Source organism: Schistocerca nitens, chromosome 3, assembly GCF_023898315.1.
Source record: "Schistocerca nitens isolate TAMUIC-IGC-003100 chromosome 3, iqSchNite1.1, whole genome shotgun sequence".
Lineage (NCBI taxonomy): Eukaryota > Metazoa > Arthropoda > Insecta > Orthoptera > Acrididae > Schistocerca > Schistocerca nitens.
This window is the reverse complement of record NC_064616.1, coordinates 653,881,299-653,900,811: the sequence shown is the minus strand read 5'-3', so window position 1 is coordinate 653,900,811 and position 19,513 is coordinate 653,881,299. Positions and strand designations below refer to the sequence as shown.

Genomic DNA, 19,513 nt, shown 5'->3' with positions numbered 1-19,513 from the left:
TGCTGCACTAGCTGCGCGTTGCCCTCTGTGGTTGCCGTACGCGGTTGCCCTACCTTTCCAGCACGTTCATCCGTCACGTTCCCAGTCCGTTGAAATTTTTCAAACAGATCCTTTATTGTATCGCTTTTCGGTCCTTTGGTTACATTAAACCTCCGTTGAAAACTTCGTCTTGTTGCAACAACACTGTGTTCTAGGCGGTGGAATTCCAACACCAGAAAAATCCTCTGTTCTAAGGAATAAACCATGTTGTCTACAGCACACGTGCACGTTGTGAACAGCACACGCTTACAGCAGAAAGACGACGTACAGAATGGCGCACCCACAGACTGCGTTGTCTTCTATACTTTTCACATCACTTGCAGCGCCATCTGTTGTTGAAAATTGTAACTACTGTAATTTCGAAAGTTTGTCCGCCTGAAAATGTACTGTTGTCCCAAGCATATTGCAACAAACGGTGTATTTCTATCGCTGCTCGTTTAGTTTTTATTGCCGTTTCAAATATACCGGTCATTTTTGAAACACCCTGTATATATTGTGAAAAGCAATGGTCCCATAACACTTCCCTGTGGCATGCCAGAGGTTACTTTAACGTCTGTAGACGTCTCTCCATTGAGAACAACATGCTGCGATCTGTTTGCTAAAAACTCTTCAATCCAGCCACACAGAAGGTCCGATATTCTGTAGGTTCTTACTTTATCAGGCGACAGTGCGGAACTGTATCGAACGCCTTCCGGAAGTCAAGGAAAATAGCATCTACCTGGGAGCCTGTATCTAATATTTTCTGGGTCTCATGAACAAATAAGGCGAGTTGGGTCTCACACGATTGCTATTTCTGGAATCCATGTTGATTCCTACAGAGTAGATAGGTGGGTGGAAATTTTCGATCTATTTAAGGAGAAAACCATTCCAATAGCAATCCTCCCTAAGGTTAAAGAATTTATCATTTGCCTTCCAGGCTCAAATGCACTCATATAACGGATTTTTTCAAAAATGAATAAGTGCTGGTCATGTAAAAAGACCAATGTTTTGGAATCTATGATCGTGAATTCTTTAATGCTACAATGTAATTTCACTTTCCCATGCACAGAAATGTATAACAGAGAGTTGAGTCTCAGAAACATTTGTGAAAATATTCACTTCAGTGCAAAATATGTAAACAAGCAAACATGAATGACTGCATGAGATTTCCACTATACACAAAAGATTTGTAAAAATGTTAAATGGTTTTAAATGTGATAGTGTTCTTTCTTTTAACTACTTATTACTAGTTTTATATAAATAACAATGGCTTTTTATTATCTTTGAAATGCAATATCCTTACATGAATATCGATGGTAAAAGTCATCATTATCATATTCCAGTCACAAAAAGCAATTGTTGGTCCATTTCAGCTCCAGTTAAATAGCATCAATAAGTTGTTTTAGTGGATGTCTAGGTCATCTTTGTCTCAGAGGGTGACACTGGAGTATTTTTGTAGGTGTCCCGTGTATTTGAAACAAGTATATGGTAGGCTGAGCCAAAGTGTTCCACACATCTGCATGGACTATTATAGCACTTTTTCTTGCACAAGAACCTTTACAAATATGTTGCGTGTGGTGTTAAAAACTTTGATGTTGCTTCTGCTATGCCTCAAACCTTAGAAAGATTGCTGTGTATAGTCTGCAAGGCTACATACAACACATTGTGGACAATATTATATTTAAGATATTCTCAATTACTGCTAATTGGCCCCTTTTGCTATTCTACTTGCATATGGAGCAGTGGAAGAATGAATATGTACCACTGACAAGTACCTTTAAGTGTTCAAATGGGGTGAACACATGTGACTTGTACTCTGAAATATGGATCGTTAAGGAGATACTACTTATGGTCGACATATCTGATCTGCTGTTCTTTTATGTCAAGTATTTGTTGGAGTTCTTGACATGTAGAGAGACAGAGAGAGTGAGAGACAGAGAGAGTGAGAGACAGAGAGAGTGAGAGACAGAGAGAGTGAGAGACAGAGAGAGTGAGAGACAGAGAGAGTGAGAGACAGAGAGAGTGAGAGACAGAGAGAGTGAGAGACAGAGAGAGTGAGAGACAGAGAGAGTGAGAGACAGAGAGAGTGAGAGACAGAGAGAGTGAGAGACAGAGAGAGTGAGAGACAGAGAGAGTGAGAGACAGAGAGAGTGAGAGACAGAGAGAGTGAGAGACAGAGAGAGTGAGAGACAGAGAGAGTGAGAGACAGAGAGAGTGAGAGACAGAGAGAGTGAGAGACAGAGAGAGTGAGAGACAGAGAGAGTGAGAGACAGAGAGAGTGAGAGAGCCTGGGGGGGGGGGGGGGAGGGGTTTGGACCCTTTTGCTACTCCATGTGCTTATGGAGCAATGGGAGAACAAATACATGCCTCTGTTAAGTACCTTCAAGCATTCAATTGTTGCGAGGCTACGTGATTTGTACTCTTCAATATGGGTCGCTATGGAAGACTCAGTCTGTGGTGGACATAGCTTAAACTGCTCTTTGATTATGTTTATTTATTTATCTACTGTTTGTATTTAGCTTTGGTCCTGTGACATCTTGTACAGATATAGGACAGGTCAATAAATGATACACAAAGTTAAAAATTACACACACACACACACACACACACACACACACACACACACACACACACACACACACACACACACACACACACACACACAGGGTGGACCATTGATCATGACCGGGCCAGTGGCCTGCTAGATGGCACTGCCATAGGTCAAACGGATATCAACTGCGTTTTTGTAAATAGGAGCCCCTATTTTTTATTACATATTCGTGTAGTACATAAAGAAATATGGATGTATTGGTTGGACCACTTTTTTCGCTTTGTGATAGATGGTGCTGTAATAGTCACAAACATATGGCTCACAATTTTAGACGAACAGTTGGTAACAGGTAGGTTTTTTAAATTAAAATACAGAACGTAGGTACGTTTGAACATTTTATATCGGTTGTTCCAATGTGATACATGTACCTTTGTGAACTTATCATTTCTGAGAACACATTCTGTTACAGCGTGATTACTTGTAAATACCACATTAGTGCAATAAATGCTCAAAATGATGTTCTTCAACCTCAATGCATTTGGCTATACATGTAACAACATTCCTCTCAACAGTGAGTAGTTCGCCTTCTGTAGCCTAATGTTCGCAAGTGCATTGACAATGTGCTGATGCATGTAGTCAAGAATTGTCAGTGGATCACGATGGCAAATATCCTTCAACTTTCCCCACAGAAAGAAATCCGGGGACGTCATATCCGGTGAACGTGCGAGCGATGGTATGGTGCTTTGACGACCAATCCACCTGTCATGAAATATGCTGTTCAATATCGCTTCAACCGCACGCGAATTATGTGCCTGACATCCATCATGTTGGAAGTACATCGCCATTCTGTCATGCAGAGAAACATCTTGTAGTAACATTGGTAGAACATTACGTAGGAAATCAGCATACATTGCACCATTTAGATTTCCATCGATAAAATGGGGGCCAATTATCCTTCCTCCCATAATGCCGTACCATACATTAATCCGCCAAGGTCACTGATGTTCCACTTGTCGCAGCCATCGTGGATTTTCTGTTGACCAATAGAGCGTATTATGCCGGTTTACGTTACCGCTGTTCGTGAATGACGCTTCGTCGCTAAATAGAACGCGTGCAAAAAATCTGTCATCCCGTAATTTCTCTTTTGCCCAGTGGTAGAACTGTACACAACCTTCCAAGTCGTCGCCATTGCCATGCAATTCCTGGTGCATAGAAATATGGTACAGGTGCAATCGATGTTGATGTAGCATTCTCAACACCGACGTTTTTGAGATTCCCGATTCTCGTGCAATTTGTTTGCTACTGATTTGCGGATTAGCAGCTAAAACAACTTGGGCATCATCATTTGTTGCAGGTCATGGTTGACGTTTCACATGTGGCGGAACACTTCCTGTTTCCTTAAATAACGTAACTATCTGGCGAACGGTCCAGACACCTGGATGATGTCATCCAGGATACCGAGCAGCATACATACCACCCGCCCGTTGGGCATTTTGAACACAATAGCCATACATCAACATGATATCGACCTTTTCCACAATTGGTAAACGGTCCATTTTAACACGGGTAATGTATCATGAAGCAAATACCGGTACTGTCCTCACTGGCGGAATGTTACGTGATACCATGTACTGATACGTTTGTGGCTACTACAGCGCCACCTGTCACAAAGCGAAAAAAGTGGTCTAACTAAAACATTCATATTTTCTTACGTACTTCATGAATATGTAATAAAAAATGCACTCACTCTGTCTTCTGCCCACGAGTGGCCTACCGGGACCATCCGTCGCCATGTCATCCTCATTGGAGATGCGGATGGGAGGGGCGTGGGGTTAGCACACCGCTCTCCCGGTTGTTATGATGGTATTCTTGTCCGAAGCCACTACTATTCGGTCGAGTAGCTCCTCAATTGGCATCACAAGGCTAAGTACACCCTGAAAAAATGGCAACAGCGCATGGCGGCTGGATGGTCACCCATCCAAGTGCCGGCCACGCACAACAGCACTTAACTTCGGTGATCTCACAGGAACCGGTGTATGCACTGCGGCAAGGCCGTTGCCACAATAACACATGGGAGTTCCTATTTTAAAAAACGCAGTTTATATCCATTTGACCTATGGCAGCGCCATCTAGCGGGCCAACCATAGCGCCATCTGGTTACCCCCTTCAAGCTAGACGAGTTTCATTCTTTGTAGGTTTTTCGTTTGATGCTTATTTCGTGAGATATTTGGCCCAGTCACTATCAATGGACCACCCTGTATATATATATATATATATATATATATATATATATATATATATATATATATATATATATAATAAGACCAATACAATGCTGTGGACTTAAAATATCTACATTCAAACAACGTTAAATGTACAACTAGTACACTTTAATAAACAAATAATTGCCATAAATTGTTTATTAATTTAACATTATAAAATTCTGTTTCATTCTGAGTGGTATTCATTTACAGAGTAGAAACTGTGGTCCATCAGAAATGACGTCAGCTTTTTTTTGAACAAGCTGTCTTGCTTCACCAACTTGATGTTGTTAGGAAGGTGGTTATACGATTGTGTACCTCTATGAAGGACACTCTTCTGGTAGGCTGATGTTCTGGCATAGGAGACATGAATGTTATTGCCATTTCTTCTTGTGTAATTGTGCACAGAGCTGTTCAGCTGATAGGCATAGGAGGTTCTTAAATATTATGTTACAAAGACTATTGTTTCAAATATATATAGGCATGCAAGGTTCAGTATTTTTAGAGTAGGAAAAAGAGAGTGACATGATCCTTGGATCTTCATGTAGCAGATGATTCTGATAGCTCGTTTCTAGGTTTTGAAAACAAATAGACTACAGGGTGCATATTATTCCATATCTGATTGCTGACTGGAAATGTGCGTGATGTGCCTGTATTACTATTTCTCTATTGCACCTTGTGCAGGGTATCCGTAGCATGCAACAGATTGATGATAGCTTGGTTGTAAGAGCTTTAATGTGTGTATTCCACTTGAGATCACTCTGCAGATATATTCCAAGGAACTTAACATCACCATTAATTTTACAATCTTTTTGTTTATTTTCAATGCGTGTTCATTTTGTTGTTTATAGTGGGACATATGAAAGTTCATTTCCACCATTTTCCCAGTGTTAATTATAAGTTTATTTTTCTCAAACCAATGTGTTAGCTCCAGCAATGATGCATCTGTAGTTAACTGAAGCTCTTTTCGGTCTGACCCTGTAATCGAAATAATGGTATCATCAGCAAATAAAGTTTTCTGTTTGGCATGGACAATGTCATTCAGGGCATCAATATACAAAAGAAAGAGGATAGGACCTAATGTTGATCCTTGTGGCACACCATATTTAATGGTAGTTTTTTCTGAAGTGTATGTTGTTCTTTTTGAAATGTTTTTAGTTATTGTGTCTTGCCTGAGAACAACTTTTAATTGCTGGCTAGTAAGATATGATCTAATCCATTCATTTGGAATACCTCTAATTCCCTTTCTTTCCAACTTACGTAGTAGGATACCATGATCTAAAATGTCAAATGCTTTTGATAGGTCCAAGAATATTCCAGTAGCCATTTCCTTTTCATCTACAAGTTTTAGAATGGTGTGGAAATATTCATAAACTGTTGTGGTTGTGGATCTAGATTGATGATTTGACAGCAATAAGTTTTTGTTAACAAACTCTAGCAACCTATTATAAAAGAGCTTCTCAAACAACTTTGTGAAGCCACTAAGCTGTGCTACAGGTCTGTAATTGTTAACATTTTCTGTGGCTCCATTTTTGTGCAAGGGTGTTACTTTTGCAGTCTTAAGAAAATTTGGAAAGGTACCTTTGGAAAAGGAGTGATTAACAATATGCTTCAGAGGTTCTACAATATGATATCTTGTTTGGTTTATAATACAATCTGGAATCTCATCAAAACCACATAAAGTTTCCTTAATGAGCTCATTGCCAGTATGAGCTCACTCTGTGAGACCTGCTTGGGTAACATAGCCCCAATCAGACGTTTATAGTTCTCAAGTAGTGCATATTAGTATTCTGAAAGTTGCTTTGGATAAGATCATTTGCAGCTTTGCCAAAGTACTCATTGAAGATATTATGTAGAGATAATTGTTTGTTTTCCAGCTTTAAGTTAATATTTTTTGCCAATGGTTTTGTGTGTGTTTCAAATCTGATGATGTTCCATGTGGCCCGTGTTTTGTTTTTTGATTTGCAGATATATTCATCATTTCCCCTTTTCTTTGCCTCTTTAATAACTTTATGGTAGATCTTACTGTATTCTTTGATATAATTTTGCGTTTCTAATGATATATTTTGTTTTTTATACAAATGTAGAAATATTTTCCTTGCACTGGAGATTTTTATGCCGTTAGTAATCCGACGTTTGTTTCTGGTTGGTTTTAATTTATGTTGCTTTAGTGGGAAGACTATGTCAAAATAGTACTTATATGATCCATGAAAGTTATGAAACATTCTATTTATATCTGTTTCATTAAACACTTCAGCCCATGTTTCTCGGCTTATTATGTTGCAAAAGTTTGCTATAATGCCATCACTGAAATCCCTGCACTCAGTTATTTTAATGGGAGATATTTTCTCTGAACATAATTCCAGTGATAACAACACAGCATCATGATCACTGTATCCCATCTTAACTGCTTCACTACTGTAGTGAGTAAAGGCTTCTTGAATAAAAATTTGGTCTGGTGCAGTTTTACTATGCCTAGTGATTCGTGTTGGTGTATTTACTGTTGGGATTAACTTGAAACTCTTTGTCATGTATAGTAATTCATCTTTGTAGTTTGAGGGTTTCAAAAAGTCTATGTTGAAGTCTCCACAAATGATTTTCTTTTCTTTAGTTCTACAATATTTAACATCATTTCAAATTTACACAGGAATTCTTCTGTCAGCATCAGGGGATCTGTATATAGTTATAATAACTAGTTGAATGTCAGTAAGTTCAATAGCCACCGTTTCAAAGACTTTTTCTTTATTCAGTTCAGAATATGTTTGGATTGCTTTATACCTCAAATTCTGCTTTGCAAAGATAGCTCTCCCTCCATGTTTATAGTAAGACCTGCAAAATGAACTGACTAGGGAAAAACCAGGGATCTTTAGTGTTTCTATTTGTGGTTCTTCTAGCCAATGTTATGTTATGCAGATGACATCAAAATTTAGGTCGGAACATACACTCCTGGAAATTGAAATAAGAACACCGTGAATTCATCGTCCCAGGAAGGGGAAACTTTATTGACACATTCCTGGGGTCAGATACATCACATGATCACACTGACAGAACCACAGGCACATAGACACAGGCAACAGAGCATGCATAATGTCGGCACTAGTACAGTGTATATCCACCTTTCGCAGCAATGCAGGCTGCTATTCTCCATTGGAGACAATCGTAGAGATGCTGGATGTAGTCCTGTGGAACGGCTTGCCATGCCATTTCCACCTGGCACCTCAGTTGGACCAGCGTTCGTGCTGGACGTGCAGACCGCGTGAGACGACGCTTCATCCAGTCCCAAACATGCTCAATGGGGGACAGATCCGGAGATCTTGCTGGCCAGGGTAGTTGACTTACACCTTCTAGAGCACATTGGGTGGCACGGGATACATGCAGACGTGCATTGTCCTGTTGGAACAGCAAGTTCCCTTGCCGGTCTAGGAATGGTAGAACGATGGGTTCGATGACGGTTTGGGTGTACCGTGCACTATTCAGTGTCCCCTCGACGATCACCAGTGGTGTACGGCCAGTGTAGGAGATCGCTCCCCACACCATGATGCCGGGTGTTGGCCCTGTGTGCCTCGGTCGTATGCAGTCCTGATTGTGGCGCTCACCTGCACGGCGCCAAACACGCATACGACCATCATTGGCACCAAGGCAGAAGCGACTCTCATCGCTGAAGACGACACGTCTCCATTCGTCCCTCCATTCACGCCTGTCACGATACCACTGGAGGCGGGCTGCACGATGTTGGGGCGTGAGCAGAAGACGGCCTAACGGTGTGCGGGACCGTAGCCCAGCTTCATGGAGACGGTTGCGAATGGTCCTCGCCGATACCCCAGGAGCAACAGTGTCCCTAATTTGCTGGGAAGTGGCGGTGCGGTCCCCTACGGCACTGCGTAGGATCCTACGGTCTTGGCGTGCATCCGTGCGTCGCTGCGGTCCGGTCCCAGGTCGACGGGCACGTGCACCTTCCACCGACCACTGGCGACAACATCGATGTACTGTGGAGACCTCACGCCCCCACGTGTTGAGCAATTCGGCGGTACGTCCACCCGGCCTCCCGCATGCCCGCTATATGCCCTCGCTCAAAGTCCGTCAACTGCACATACGGTTCACGTCCACACAGTCGCGGCATGCTACCAGTGTTAAAGACTGCGATGGAGCTCCGTATGCCACGGCAAACTGGCTGACACTGACGGCGGCGGTGCACAAATGCTGCGCAGCTAGCGCCATTCGACGGCCAACACCGCGGTTCCTGGTGTGTCCGCTGTGCCGTGCGTGTGATCATTGCTTGTACAGCCCTCTCGCAGTGTCCGGAGCAAGTATGGTGGGTCTGACACACCGGTGTCAATGTGTTCTTTTTTCCATTTCCAGGAGTGTAGTATTATTTCTAGTTCTTGCAATTTGTTAGTCGGAGACTGAACATTATGATACATTATATGAAATGGCAGAATGTTGGATTTAATTTGCTTACTGCAGCTACTGCTTTTAATCATTTCTGATGAACCGTTCACCTCCAATAAAGCCCTGACCTTGTTTATCTTGTGTTGTTCTTCTTTGCTCTGTTTTCTACTAAAATTCATTCAGGTGGGAAGGTAGTACCATCGAATGGGGATACTTAGACCTAAATTTTCAATTTAAGTGTAATATCAGAACACACAGTTTCCTGAAACTGAATATTGTAGCTAGCTACTGATTAATTTACCTAATAATTTTTTTTGTGTCACTGGTCAAAGTTACCCCATGGTTGGGGGTTCGCTGGGGAGCTTCTGTAAAGTTTGGAAGGTAGGAGACGAGATACTGGCAGAAGTAAAGCTGTGAGGATGGACTGTGAGTCATGCTTGGGTAGCTTAGTTGGTAGAGCACTTGCCCACGAAAGGCAAAAGTCCCGAGTTTGAGTCTCGGTCTGGCACACAGTTTTAATCTGCCAGGAAGTTTCAGCTCAACAGATCTGAGCTGGATTATGATGTTATAGCACCTGTTCCAGTATTCCAGGTCAGCCAGCATGACAATGCACCATTTTTAATTTCCTTCAAATTTATATTTTGGACCACAGCCCTCCTTCCATAGGAAACCCACCAAGCTGTTGGAAATAGCCCAAAAGGTCTGAGCCAGATTGTGATGTAATACAGACAGTGCCAGAATTCCAGTTCTTAGATTCTGATGTTGTAGAGCTCTTCCCAGTATGGCCTGGTCGCCATCTTGCATTTTTGAATTAGGATAATGTCCTACTTAAACAGGAAAGATGCTAACACAGTTGGGCTATGTTTGGAATTGCCCATCAAAATTTGAATTTCCTGCCAAAATTTGAACTTTTGACCACTTTATGCATGGGGCAATTGACCTTTGTCAGGCAAGGGAGGGGTGGGGATGGGATCATCTCATGACCCATCAAGTGCATCATCAATGAGATCATCAGCAACATACTTTGTATACTACCTCTACTTGTTAACCTACTCATTACTCCTACCAAGTTTTCCCATAGTGCGAGAAGAAAATGGTGGGCCCCACATTTGCCACCACAGAAGCATCTTGATGAACTTCTTGGGTTATAATTTCTGTAAAGGTTTTTATGATTTATAGAATATTATTGTCTATTAGCACTCACAATGCACTCAAGTAACACCCTCTGTGTATCACCATCTGTCTATAAGTTTCTTAGCATTACATGTTGGCCCTATAGTTTCCAACATGTTATGATGCACTGATCTTCCAGGTGCATGACAGGGTGCAGTCAAGTCCACACTTTTCCACTGGGTGCAGTCTCCTCACTCTAGCTTCCAGATGCTGAGATGAATGTGATTATTTCCATTTTCTTCCTTGACTGTGAGTAGGGGTTTGAGGCACCACAGTAACTGAATCTATAAGAACTGGATTATTTGTGTGCTGTTTTACAGGTTCTGAATATTCATCTTACACCTCGGATGATTCATCATGTTCTGTTTCATGAAGCTGATATTCTGTGTCATCTTTGACATCTTTATCATCCAACTCATCAGAATCATAAATATCTTCTCCTGCAGACTCTTCTTCTGGTAAACTGTTCAAGTAATTCAGTAATTCTCTACACATGTGGAAACACCAATGAGCCACAATAATTAGGAGCCCTGAACTTCTGCAGAGCACAACAATATACTGACAGAGAACAGCAAGAAACACATGTTTGCACTTCCACTACATCAAGTAAAATGGAAAGAAAGAGAGGGATGATCAGAAGAATGAAATAAAATAAGCTAAGCAGATGTAAAAATCCATTTTTGCACATGTAGAGATGATAAATGTAAAAAATACTCTGCAGACAATATAACTGGGTGCCATTTTATGATAAAAATGTTTATTGTTCATCCACTTTTTGTAATAGATTTTTGTCTTTTACAGAAACTATAAACCACCAAATTACATTAAAATAAAGACATACACTATTTATTGAATGTTAAACAATGCTCACCAGTCAGAATGACTGGTACAGACCTTCTAATGATAATGGAACACGTGAGGCAATACTGACCTTACTTATCTTAGAAGAAAGATTAAGGAAAGGCAAACCTACGTTTCTAGCATTTGTAGACTTAGAGAAAGCTTTTGACAATGTTAACTGGAATACTCTCTTTCAAATTCTAAAGGTGGCAGGGGTAAAATACAGGGAGCGAAAGGCTATTTACAATTTGTACAGAAACCAGATGGCAGTTATAAGAGTCGAGGGACATGAAAGGGAAGCAGTGGTTGGGAAGGGAGTAAGACAGGGTTGTAGCCTCTCCCCGATGTTATTCAATCTGTATATTGAGCAAGCAGTAAAGGAAACAAAAGAAAAATTCGGAGTAGGTATTAAAATCCATGGAGAAGAAATAAAAACTTTGAGGTTTGCCGATGACATTGTAATTCTGTCAGAGACACCAAAGGACTTGGAAGAGCAGTTGAACGGAATGGATGGTGTCTTGAAGGGAGGATATAAGATGAACATCAACAAAAGCAAAATGAGGATAATGGAATGTAGTCGAATTAAGTCGGGTGATGTTGAGGGTATTAGATTAGGAAATGAGACACTTAAAGTAGCAAAGGAGTTCTGCTATTTGGGGAGCAAAATAACTGATGATGGTCGAAGTAGAGAGGATATAAAATGTAGACTGGCAATGGCAAGGAAAGCGTTTCTGAAGAAGAGGAATTTAACATCGAGTATAGATTTAAATGTCAGGAAGTAATTTCTGAAAGTATTTGTATGGAGTGTAGCCATGTATGGAAGTGAAACATGGACGGTAAATAGTTTGGACAAGAAGAGAATAGAAGCTTTCGAAATGTGGTGCTACAGAAGAATGCTGACGATTAGATGGGTAGATCACATAACTAATGAGGAGGTACTGAATAGGATTGGGGAGAAGAGGAGTTTGTGGCACAACTTGACCAGAAGAAGGGATAGGTTGGTAGGACATGTTCTGAGGCATCAAGGGATCACCAATTTAGTATTGGAGGGCAGCGTGGAGGGTAAAACTTGTAGGGGGAGACCAAGAGATGAATACACTAAGCAGATTCAGAAGGATGTAGGTTGCAGTAGGTACTGGGAGATGAAGAAGCTTGCACAGGATAGAGTAGCATGGAGAGCTGCACCAACCAGTCTCAGGACTGAAGACCACAACAACAACAACTCTCTCTCTCTCTCTCTCTCTCTCTCTCTCTCTCTCTCTCTCTCTCTCTCTCTCACACACACACACACACACACACACACACACACACACACACACACACACAGTGTAATGCTTTCAGGGTGTGGACACCATTATCAGCCGGATGTCCACTTCTGCCCTAGAATGAAGTGTGTGGGAAGTGTGGTTTGTGTTCTACCAGTATCACAGCAAGTGCAGATCAGGAGAACTCAATCAGTAATAATATTCTTTATGCTGCAAGACTTCTGTACAGAGGTTGATGACAGCATCCCAGTGGTCACCCAGGCAATGGTCACTATTTCAGCATAGCTCCATACTACATGTCCAGCTCAAAGGAGTGTTTGTGTACTAAAGGCAATGATGCTTGCCTCAGCAGAAGACCACAGCTAGTGCCCCAGCTATGCTATGTATGGTAGGCACCTATGGCAGCCAGCAGGCTTATGAGGCAATGACTGTGAACAGCAGGTCAGATGCACAGATGCCCAGCACTTGGCCCAGGGCTCTTGATGGCGGCTGGGGTAGCAGATGAAGACACCCTAAAGGAGGTCTTCCCTTGGTAGTCCCAGTTCCAGGCCCAGAACTATCAGTTCTAGCAGTGGTTCCTACAATGGGCTAGGTGAAGTTGAAGCTGATTTGCCCCACAGAGGCAGCTGTGACCTAGAGGCGGTGTCAGCTGTAGATGGACATCCCAGAGCCAATCATAGTATGAATAAAAGTGCTGGTAGGTGCTGAGTAATGAGTATGTATAGTAACTCTGCACAGCTACGGTGTGATAGGGCCCTGTCTCCAGTCATGTAGGTGACCATGAAAGTGTAGAATTATGTCATGACATGTGGAATTTCAGCCCACCACTGTGGCAGACTGTGGTCTTGCAGCATGCTGTGCCAGCAGAATTCTAGCACCCAGTAACAAGATTTCATATTCAGCTCACCTGCCTGACTCTCAATGGGTTGTGAAGTCTGGACTGTTACACAAAACATCTTTCTCTTCAGGAATATTCAGTCCTCTGAATCCCTGGCTCGTTCTAAGCCTGTTAATCATTTAAAATAACCTAACACTGTAGCATCTCTGTCCTCTGACACCATTATTTACAATTTCTACATTGAGCACCTTCTTTCTTTGTTCACTTGATCACATGGTTTATGGAGGCTGGTAGATCCACAATTGTTGAGAACTCTGGGGCTGACACACTTGATCAGTATGTAATAGACTGGAAGTTCGGGTGGACAGATGGTTCTCTAGCATTCATAAACATAGGCTCGGACTGGGATTAAGGTGGTGCCCCAGGATTAAATTACAATTACCATGACCCTGTGCTGGTACCTGCTGCAGCATTACTGAATGTATTGGAACATGTGTTCCACACTTAGGTGCCCCTTTCTGTGCAGCTATATGATCATTAAGTGATCTCAGTATGGAGTGATGTAGAGGATTATCAAGAAAACACAGCAGTAAATTTCTTATGTTCAGAGCCATAGCCCTTGTTATTGTTGCTGGGAGCTGAAAAGTCAGTTCCAAGATGTCACATTTTGTACCATTCAACAGTGTCCCACTCTTACATAGCTCTAAGCACTCTGTTCCCCTTGAACATCCCTGCTCATAGCAAGTGCAGATAACTTTAATTAGGTCATACACAGATTGTGCCCAGTAGGTTCCTGCGTTTTGCAAATATGCTTGTGTTGTGAGGATGCCTGTGGGCATCTTCTTGCTCCTGTCCCCTTGAGAAACAGCTCTATTGTGCACATCTCTGTGACAGTTTGAACCATTGTCACAAAATCACTGCACACCACCCCATTCCAGTAATACAATTTCTCTAATGCTGTACCATGTACCAACTGTGTGGGTTACTTCCTCTCCCAACGTTCCATCTAAATCTACAACCTGAAAACATTAGTAGCTATACCTCACTTACACTATATTTATACAGCAAAATAAGCAAATACCATCTCCCAACATCGCAAAACAATAGAAATCCCCAAATTACTATACAAACGAAACATTAGAATCAATTCAGACAACCCAAAAGATATTTCCTGCATAGCTGTTAAAATATCACAAGAATGAAATTCATCCACAATTGTAACCACCAAATTAACATCTCAGTCAAAATACATACAAATTAAAACAAAACTCATTCATCATGTGCACATAATCCATTCAGATACTCTCATTATCATGGTACATGAAACAATAAAATATAAGCACTGCTGTTCTTGCCACAGATGAGTGAATTGTGCCTGACCAACCACTGTGTCATTTATCAACTAATGGCATCATGTGGATGTGGTATGGAGGAGCGGGGGCCAACATACCTAACCCCCAGCCATTGTTTTGAATAAATATGGTGTCATTATGATGTGGTCCAGTATCTCCTCAGTTACTGGCATCATGAACCTGCGTGTAACCTGTTCCAGTCCTCCCACCAATGGAAAAATCTCCGGCAGTATGGGGAATCGAAACCAAGTCCTCTGTATGGTAATCAATCATGCTGACTTCTTAGCTATGGAGCTGGATGTGATACATGATATGAGCTATAAAATGCATCTTATAAAACTATAAGAAAATTTACTACACTGTCCTTTCCTCTATACATTTGCTTAACTGTCTGTCTTAATGTGAAAGCGACTTGTGTGCAGATTGTACAGAAGTAATCCACTCTACTTGTGTTACATTCTCCTTCCTACATCTTCCCATTTTTTGAAAATGACACCAGTAATGGCAGTAAAGAGTCGAGCACACCCTAAAGCAGATGGATATGCCCAATATGGATGACTCGTGTACTTGGAGGAGGTTGTAGCTTCATGTTCACTAATGAAGTATGGACCTTGGTAATAAGCAAAGAATTTCTTTACCTTTCCCGCTGGGGTGTAATAGCTTGTTAGTGTACCAGCTGTCCTACAAGGTATTCAGGTAACTTAGCATTTCATTACCCCATCCACTGAAGATGTTCTGGGGCCTTTGTATTTGCTCTTTGCACTTCTGTAAGGTTGAGCCAGATAGTAGGGGATTCTATCTTTATTTTATTTCAAAAGGTTTATTTCATTCTCTTGTTATGGTCAAGCATTAGCCAGTAGCTTCAGCTGCCTGTAATTTTCTCGTCCCACGGTCTGGCAGCAGCAAGTCACCACCGAGGTGGGCAATCTTGATCACGCACCTCCCTCGTGTGCTGATGAGGTAATACTGCTTAGGCAAAGCTGACCAAGTCACGCTTTGGAACTTTCCATGGTGCTGCTGTGGTTTTCTCGGCTTCTGGCCAATCAGGGTGGAGGAAATTGCATGGCTGTGCTGGAGGTACCCTGCTGCCCGTCGGCTGAAAACGCTCTCTGCCATGCGCCCTGTGGCTGTGAACATCATCTTCTCTTCCTGGTGCTGCCGCACTGAGGACTTTGTTTCTGTAGCTGCCACACCATTCGGACTTGTCCGAATGGCAGCCACCACTTTTCTTTAACCTCACCTAAGTTTTCTGCAAATTATGTTTCGTCCACCACTACATCTTGGCTCACCCTCGCCTCCCCAGGCCTGACTCATGTTGCCCATTTGAATTTGCATCTGTTGGTTTTTCTGCCAATAAATGGCCTCATTTCAAGAAAAGGTGTCAGAACAATTTCTTTCAACAAATTTGCCCACCACCTTAGCCCATCCTAGCAGAGCCGTTCCTGCACACTTCATTCCATACCTTTTGTAAAGCTCTTGTGGAATTCCATACCTATTCTCCATTCCTCCCTACTTTAGCCTTCACTACCTTAAATAGTGAAGGCATTTTCTGGCCATATACTACCTCACAGTGTGACAGACTTCTACTCTCAGAAACCTTAGAAGAGCCTAAGATCTCCATATCAATCATTGCAAATGATTTACTAGCCTCTGTTAATCTTTGCAGTGGAATATGCTGATGGCTTAATTCAACCCACTGTGCAATTGATACATGTACTGTCTTACATCTTCTTTAAGGGTACACTGCCAGTACTGTTTCGCTATATGCAGCTCCATGGTTCTTCGGCCCCCATGGCTGGCTAAAAAATGATCATGTACCTGTCTCAACACTTCCTTCCACAGCATGGCTGGAATCACAAGATGGGGTCCTTGTTTTCTTTTCTTGCATAACACTCCATCATGCTGAATGAACTGTAGCTGCATAACTTGCAGTCTTCATCAGCTCTTGTGCTTTCTGTCACTCTGCAGCTGTTAGACCCACTCACCATAATACACAAACCTTGAGACTGAGGCCATCTGCGTTCCCTTGTGTTCTGTCTGGTTCATGGATTACCTCAAAATTGAACTCGCTAAGCTTCAGTACCCAGTGCATCAATCTGCTTGATGGATCCTTAAACTTAATATCCATGTCAACACCACATGACCTGTTATTACTTTTAGTATACTACAATGTGAGTAACATCAAAAGTATGTTATGCCACATATGAGGCTTAAGCATTTCCTTTTTTGATTTAGAGTAAATTCTTTACAATGTATTCAATCAATGTGAGGAATAGGCAACTACATGCTCTGTTTGCTCTGTCCACTTTCTGACTCAATAAACAGCTAAGCAAATTATTGCTTGCATCATATGACAATACAAATTCATTTTCAAAGTTTGAAAAAAATCAACACTGCACAAGATCTTAACAATTCTTTTAATTTACTGAATGCATCCCTGCACTCTGATGTACAATGACACATCACTCCTTTTCTCAGTTGGTGAGTAAGTGGCCATGCTGCCTCTGTAAATTTCACATTGAACTTTCTATAACAATTCAATAAAACCAAAAACGACTATAGCCCTTCCTCAGAACACAGTGCAGGAAAATCTTGCATGGCCCTTACCAACTAGCATCAGTTCAGACCTCTTCATGATTAATCACATGTTTCAATACTCAGTATTAGATGTGCTGTGCGCAACCGTCAGACACCTTCATTAACAGTTGCACTTGTTATTCCATATCCTGAGCAAGGTCAGCTACGTCATCCAAATGTACCATACACGTCCTTGCTTTCAAACCTTGCTAAAATCCATGTGGCAAATGCTGAAATGTGGCTGCCACATTCTTTAATCCAAATGGCATATACCAGTATTGGTAGTTACCCATAGGAACAATAAATGCATTTTTGGCTGGTCTTCCAGTATTGCTTCTAGCTGATGATAGCCACTCTTTAAGTCCATGGTGGAGTCTCTCCAAAAGTATCTATAGTTTCTGTTATATTTGAGATCAGATAAGCATCTGTAATCATGCGACTACTGAGATATCTGTAACTAAAAGAAAACTGATATGATTTTGAGCTATTCATACTTTTTTTTTTTTTGGGATGATCACCGCAGGTGCTCCACCAGATTGATACTTTCCTCAATAATGCCCGTAACTGCTGATTAATGAATTCTTCAGTAGTTGGGCTAGGCCAGTTTCAGGATAGTCTGCATTTTTGCTAGATTTCCCCCTCATCTATGTCATCGTTAATGATGCCATGCAACTCTGACAGATTTTGTCCCCTCCCCCATCCTTCTGACATAGGTAAACTGCCATAAGTGCAATATCATGCGAAAATCAAAAGGTGGTGGGAAACTCAAAAGAGCCAATTTTTGCTACAGAGTTTTCCCCCCACCCCTTTGACATCACTGCGGAAGTTGGACAGTTCTCCTAAGTGTAAAATGATGGGAAAAAAAGATTGGGAATCGTCCATTTGGTTCTGTCTGAGACAATACAAAATGGTTTCACAATAATTTATCCATGTCTTTCAGGAGATGTCTTTGTGTTTTAGATTCCTTTTATGCCTGATGTGCTTCGTTGAGTTCTTGCATTCACTTCCAAAGTGCTTCTTTTTTCACTCAATTTTCTGTGATGATCTTCCCAAGGTACTTAAATTTGTGTACTTTGTTATCTTTGTATTTTATACAAATTTGTGGTGCATCACCAATAGTAATGGTCATTACTTAAGTTTTCTACAACATATTTTTAAGCTAATATGTTCTGGAATTTCTTGTACTTTATCAATTTTGGTCCTATTAATGTGTATGTCATTTACACTTGTACTCCACTAGGCACCACACAGTGTGTGACACCATCATTAGTCAACCTAATGTGTTTTCTTTGGATTTGGTTCATTTTGATTTATGTACAGGTTTGGGTGTTAGCACAGTGCATTTGTATACAAACTGCATGGCTGGCTCAATAACTTAACATATATGCATGAAGTTCAACAAGACATGTAAACTACATATTTTTGGGTTACTCATCCATTTCACACACACATTTCTGGTATTTATGATGCTAATATATCATTTATCTCATATCTCTTTTATTGTATACCATTGGTTGGTTAGGAACAACAATTTAAAAAAAGTTTAGAATATGCAACAATGAAAAATGATTAAGTTAAAAAATAATGTATGAAGAGGGATAAGGAAAAAATATATTATGCACTCTAAAGCTCCTTGGGCTCATTCTAATACCAGAAAACTGCCCATATAAAGTACATAGGACTAACGCTGACAGCCAAAAGCTACAATAAGAATTCTTTCTTCTTAATGAGAATTTTTTGTTGAATGAGATTGAGGCAAAAGAATTTTCATATCTTTGTTCGATTCTATAGAACACACCACAGTAAATCTTAACAAATAGTTCAGACACAATTAGTAAATATTTTGTTTCAAAAAATGAGCAAATCAGTAATAATGGTTAGTGAGTATGGGAAAGATTAGGTTAAGAATACCATACATGGATAATCTTTATTTCAGTCCAAACATGCTAGAAAATTATATCACATGTCATTTTACACTTCATAAAAAATAATCATCACTTCAAGGTTTCTAGCAAGATCCAAATTCTTCCATCCAAACTTCATATTTTGCAATGTCTCCTGCTGATACACTTTTTTTACATCTTGTTAATGCTTCATCAAAATCCTGCATAGTTACTGGTAGATCAACATCTTCTTTCTTGATTTTCTTAATTTCTTCTGGACTCCTGCCACATATTTTATGCCTCATTGCCATAAGGGCAGCATCCCTGAGAAGAGCACACAAAACATGAATAATTACACAAAGGTTT

General features: G+C 41.0%; 1 protein-coding gene across 1 annotated transcript in view; it reads right to left on the bottom strand.

Annotated features, from left to right (window-relative positions):
- Nucleotides 1–19,177: 19,177 nt before the first annotated feature.
- The window catches only part of LOC126249697 (katanin p60 ATPase-containing subunit A-like 1), a 168,503-nt gene continuing 168,167 nt past the window's right edge, over nt 19,178–19,513 (bottom strand). Inside the window, exon 9 of the mRNA XM_049951375.1 lies at nt 19,178–19,471. Within this exon, the coding sequence (XP_049807332.1) occupies nt 19,273–19,471 (199 nt within the window). The 3' untranslated portion in view covers nt 19,178–19,272. The remainder of the gene's footprint in view (nt 19,472–19,513) is intronic.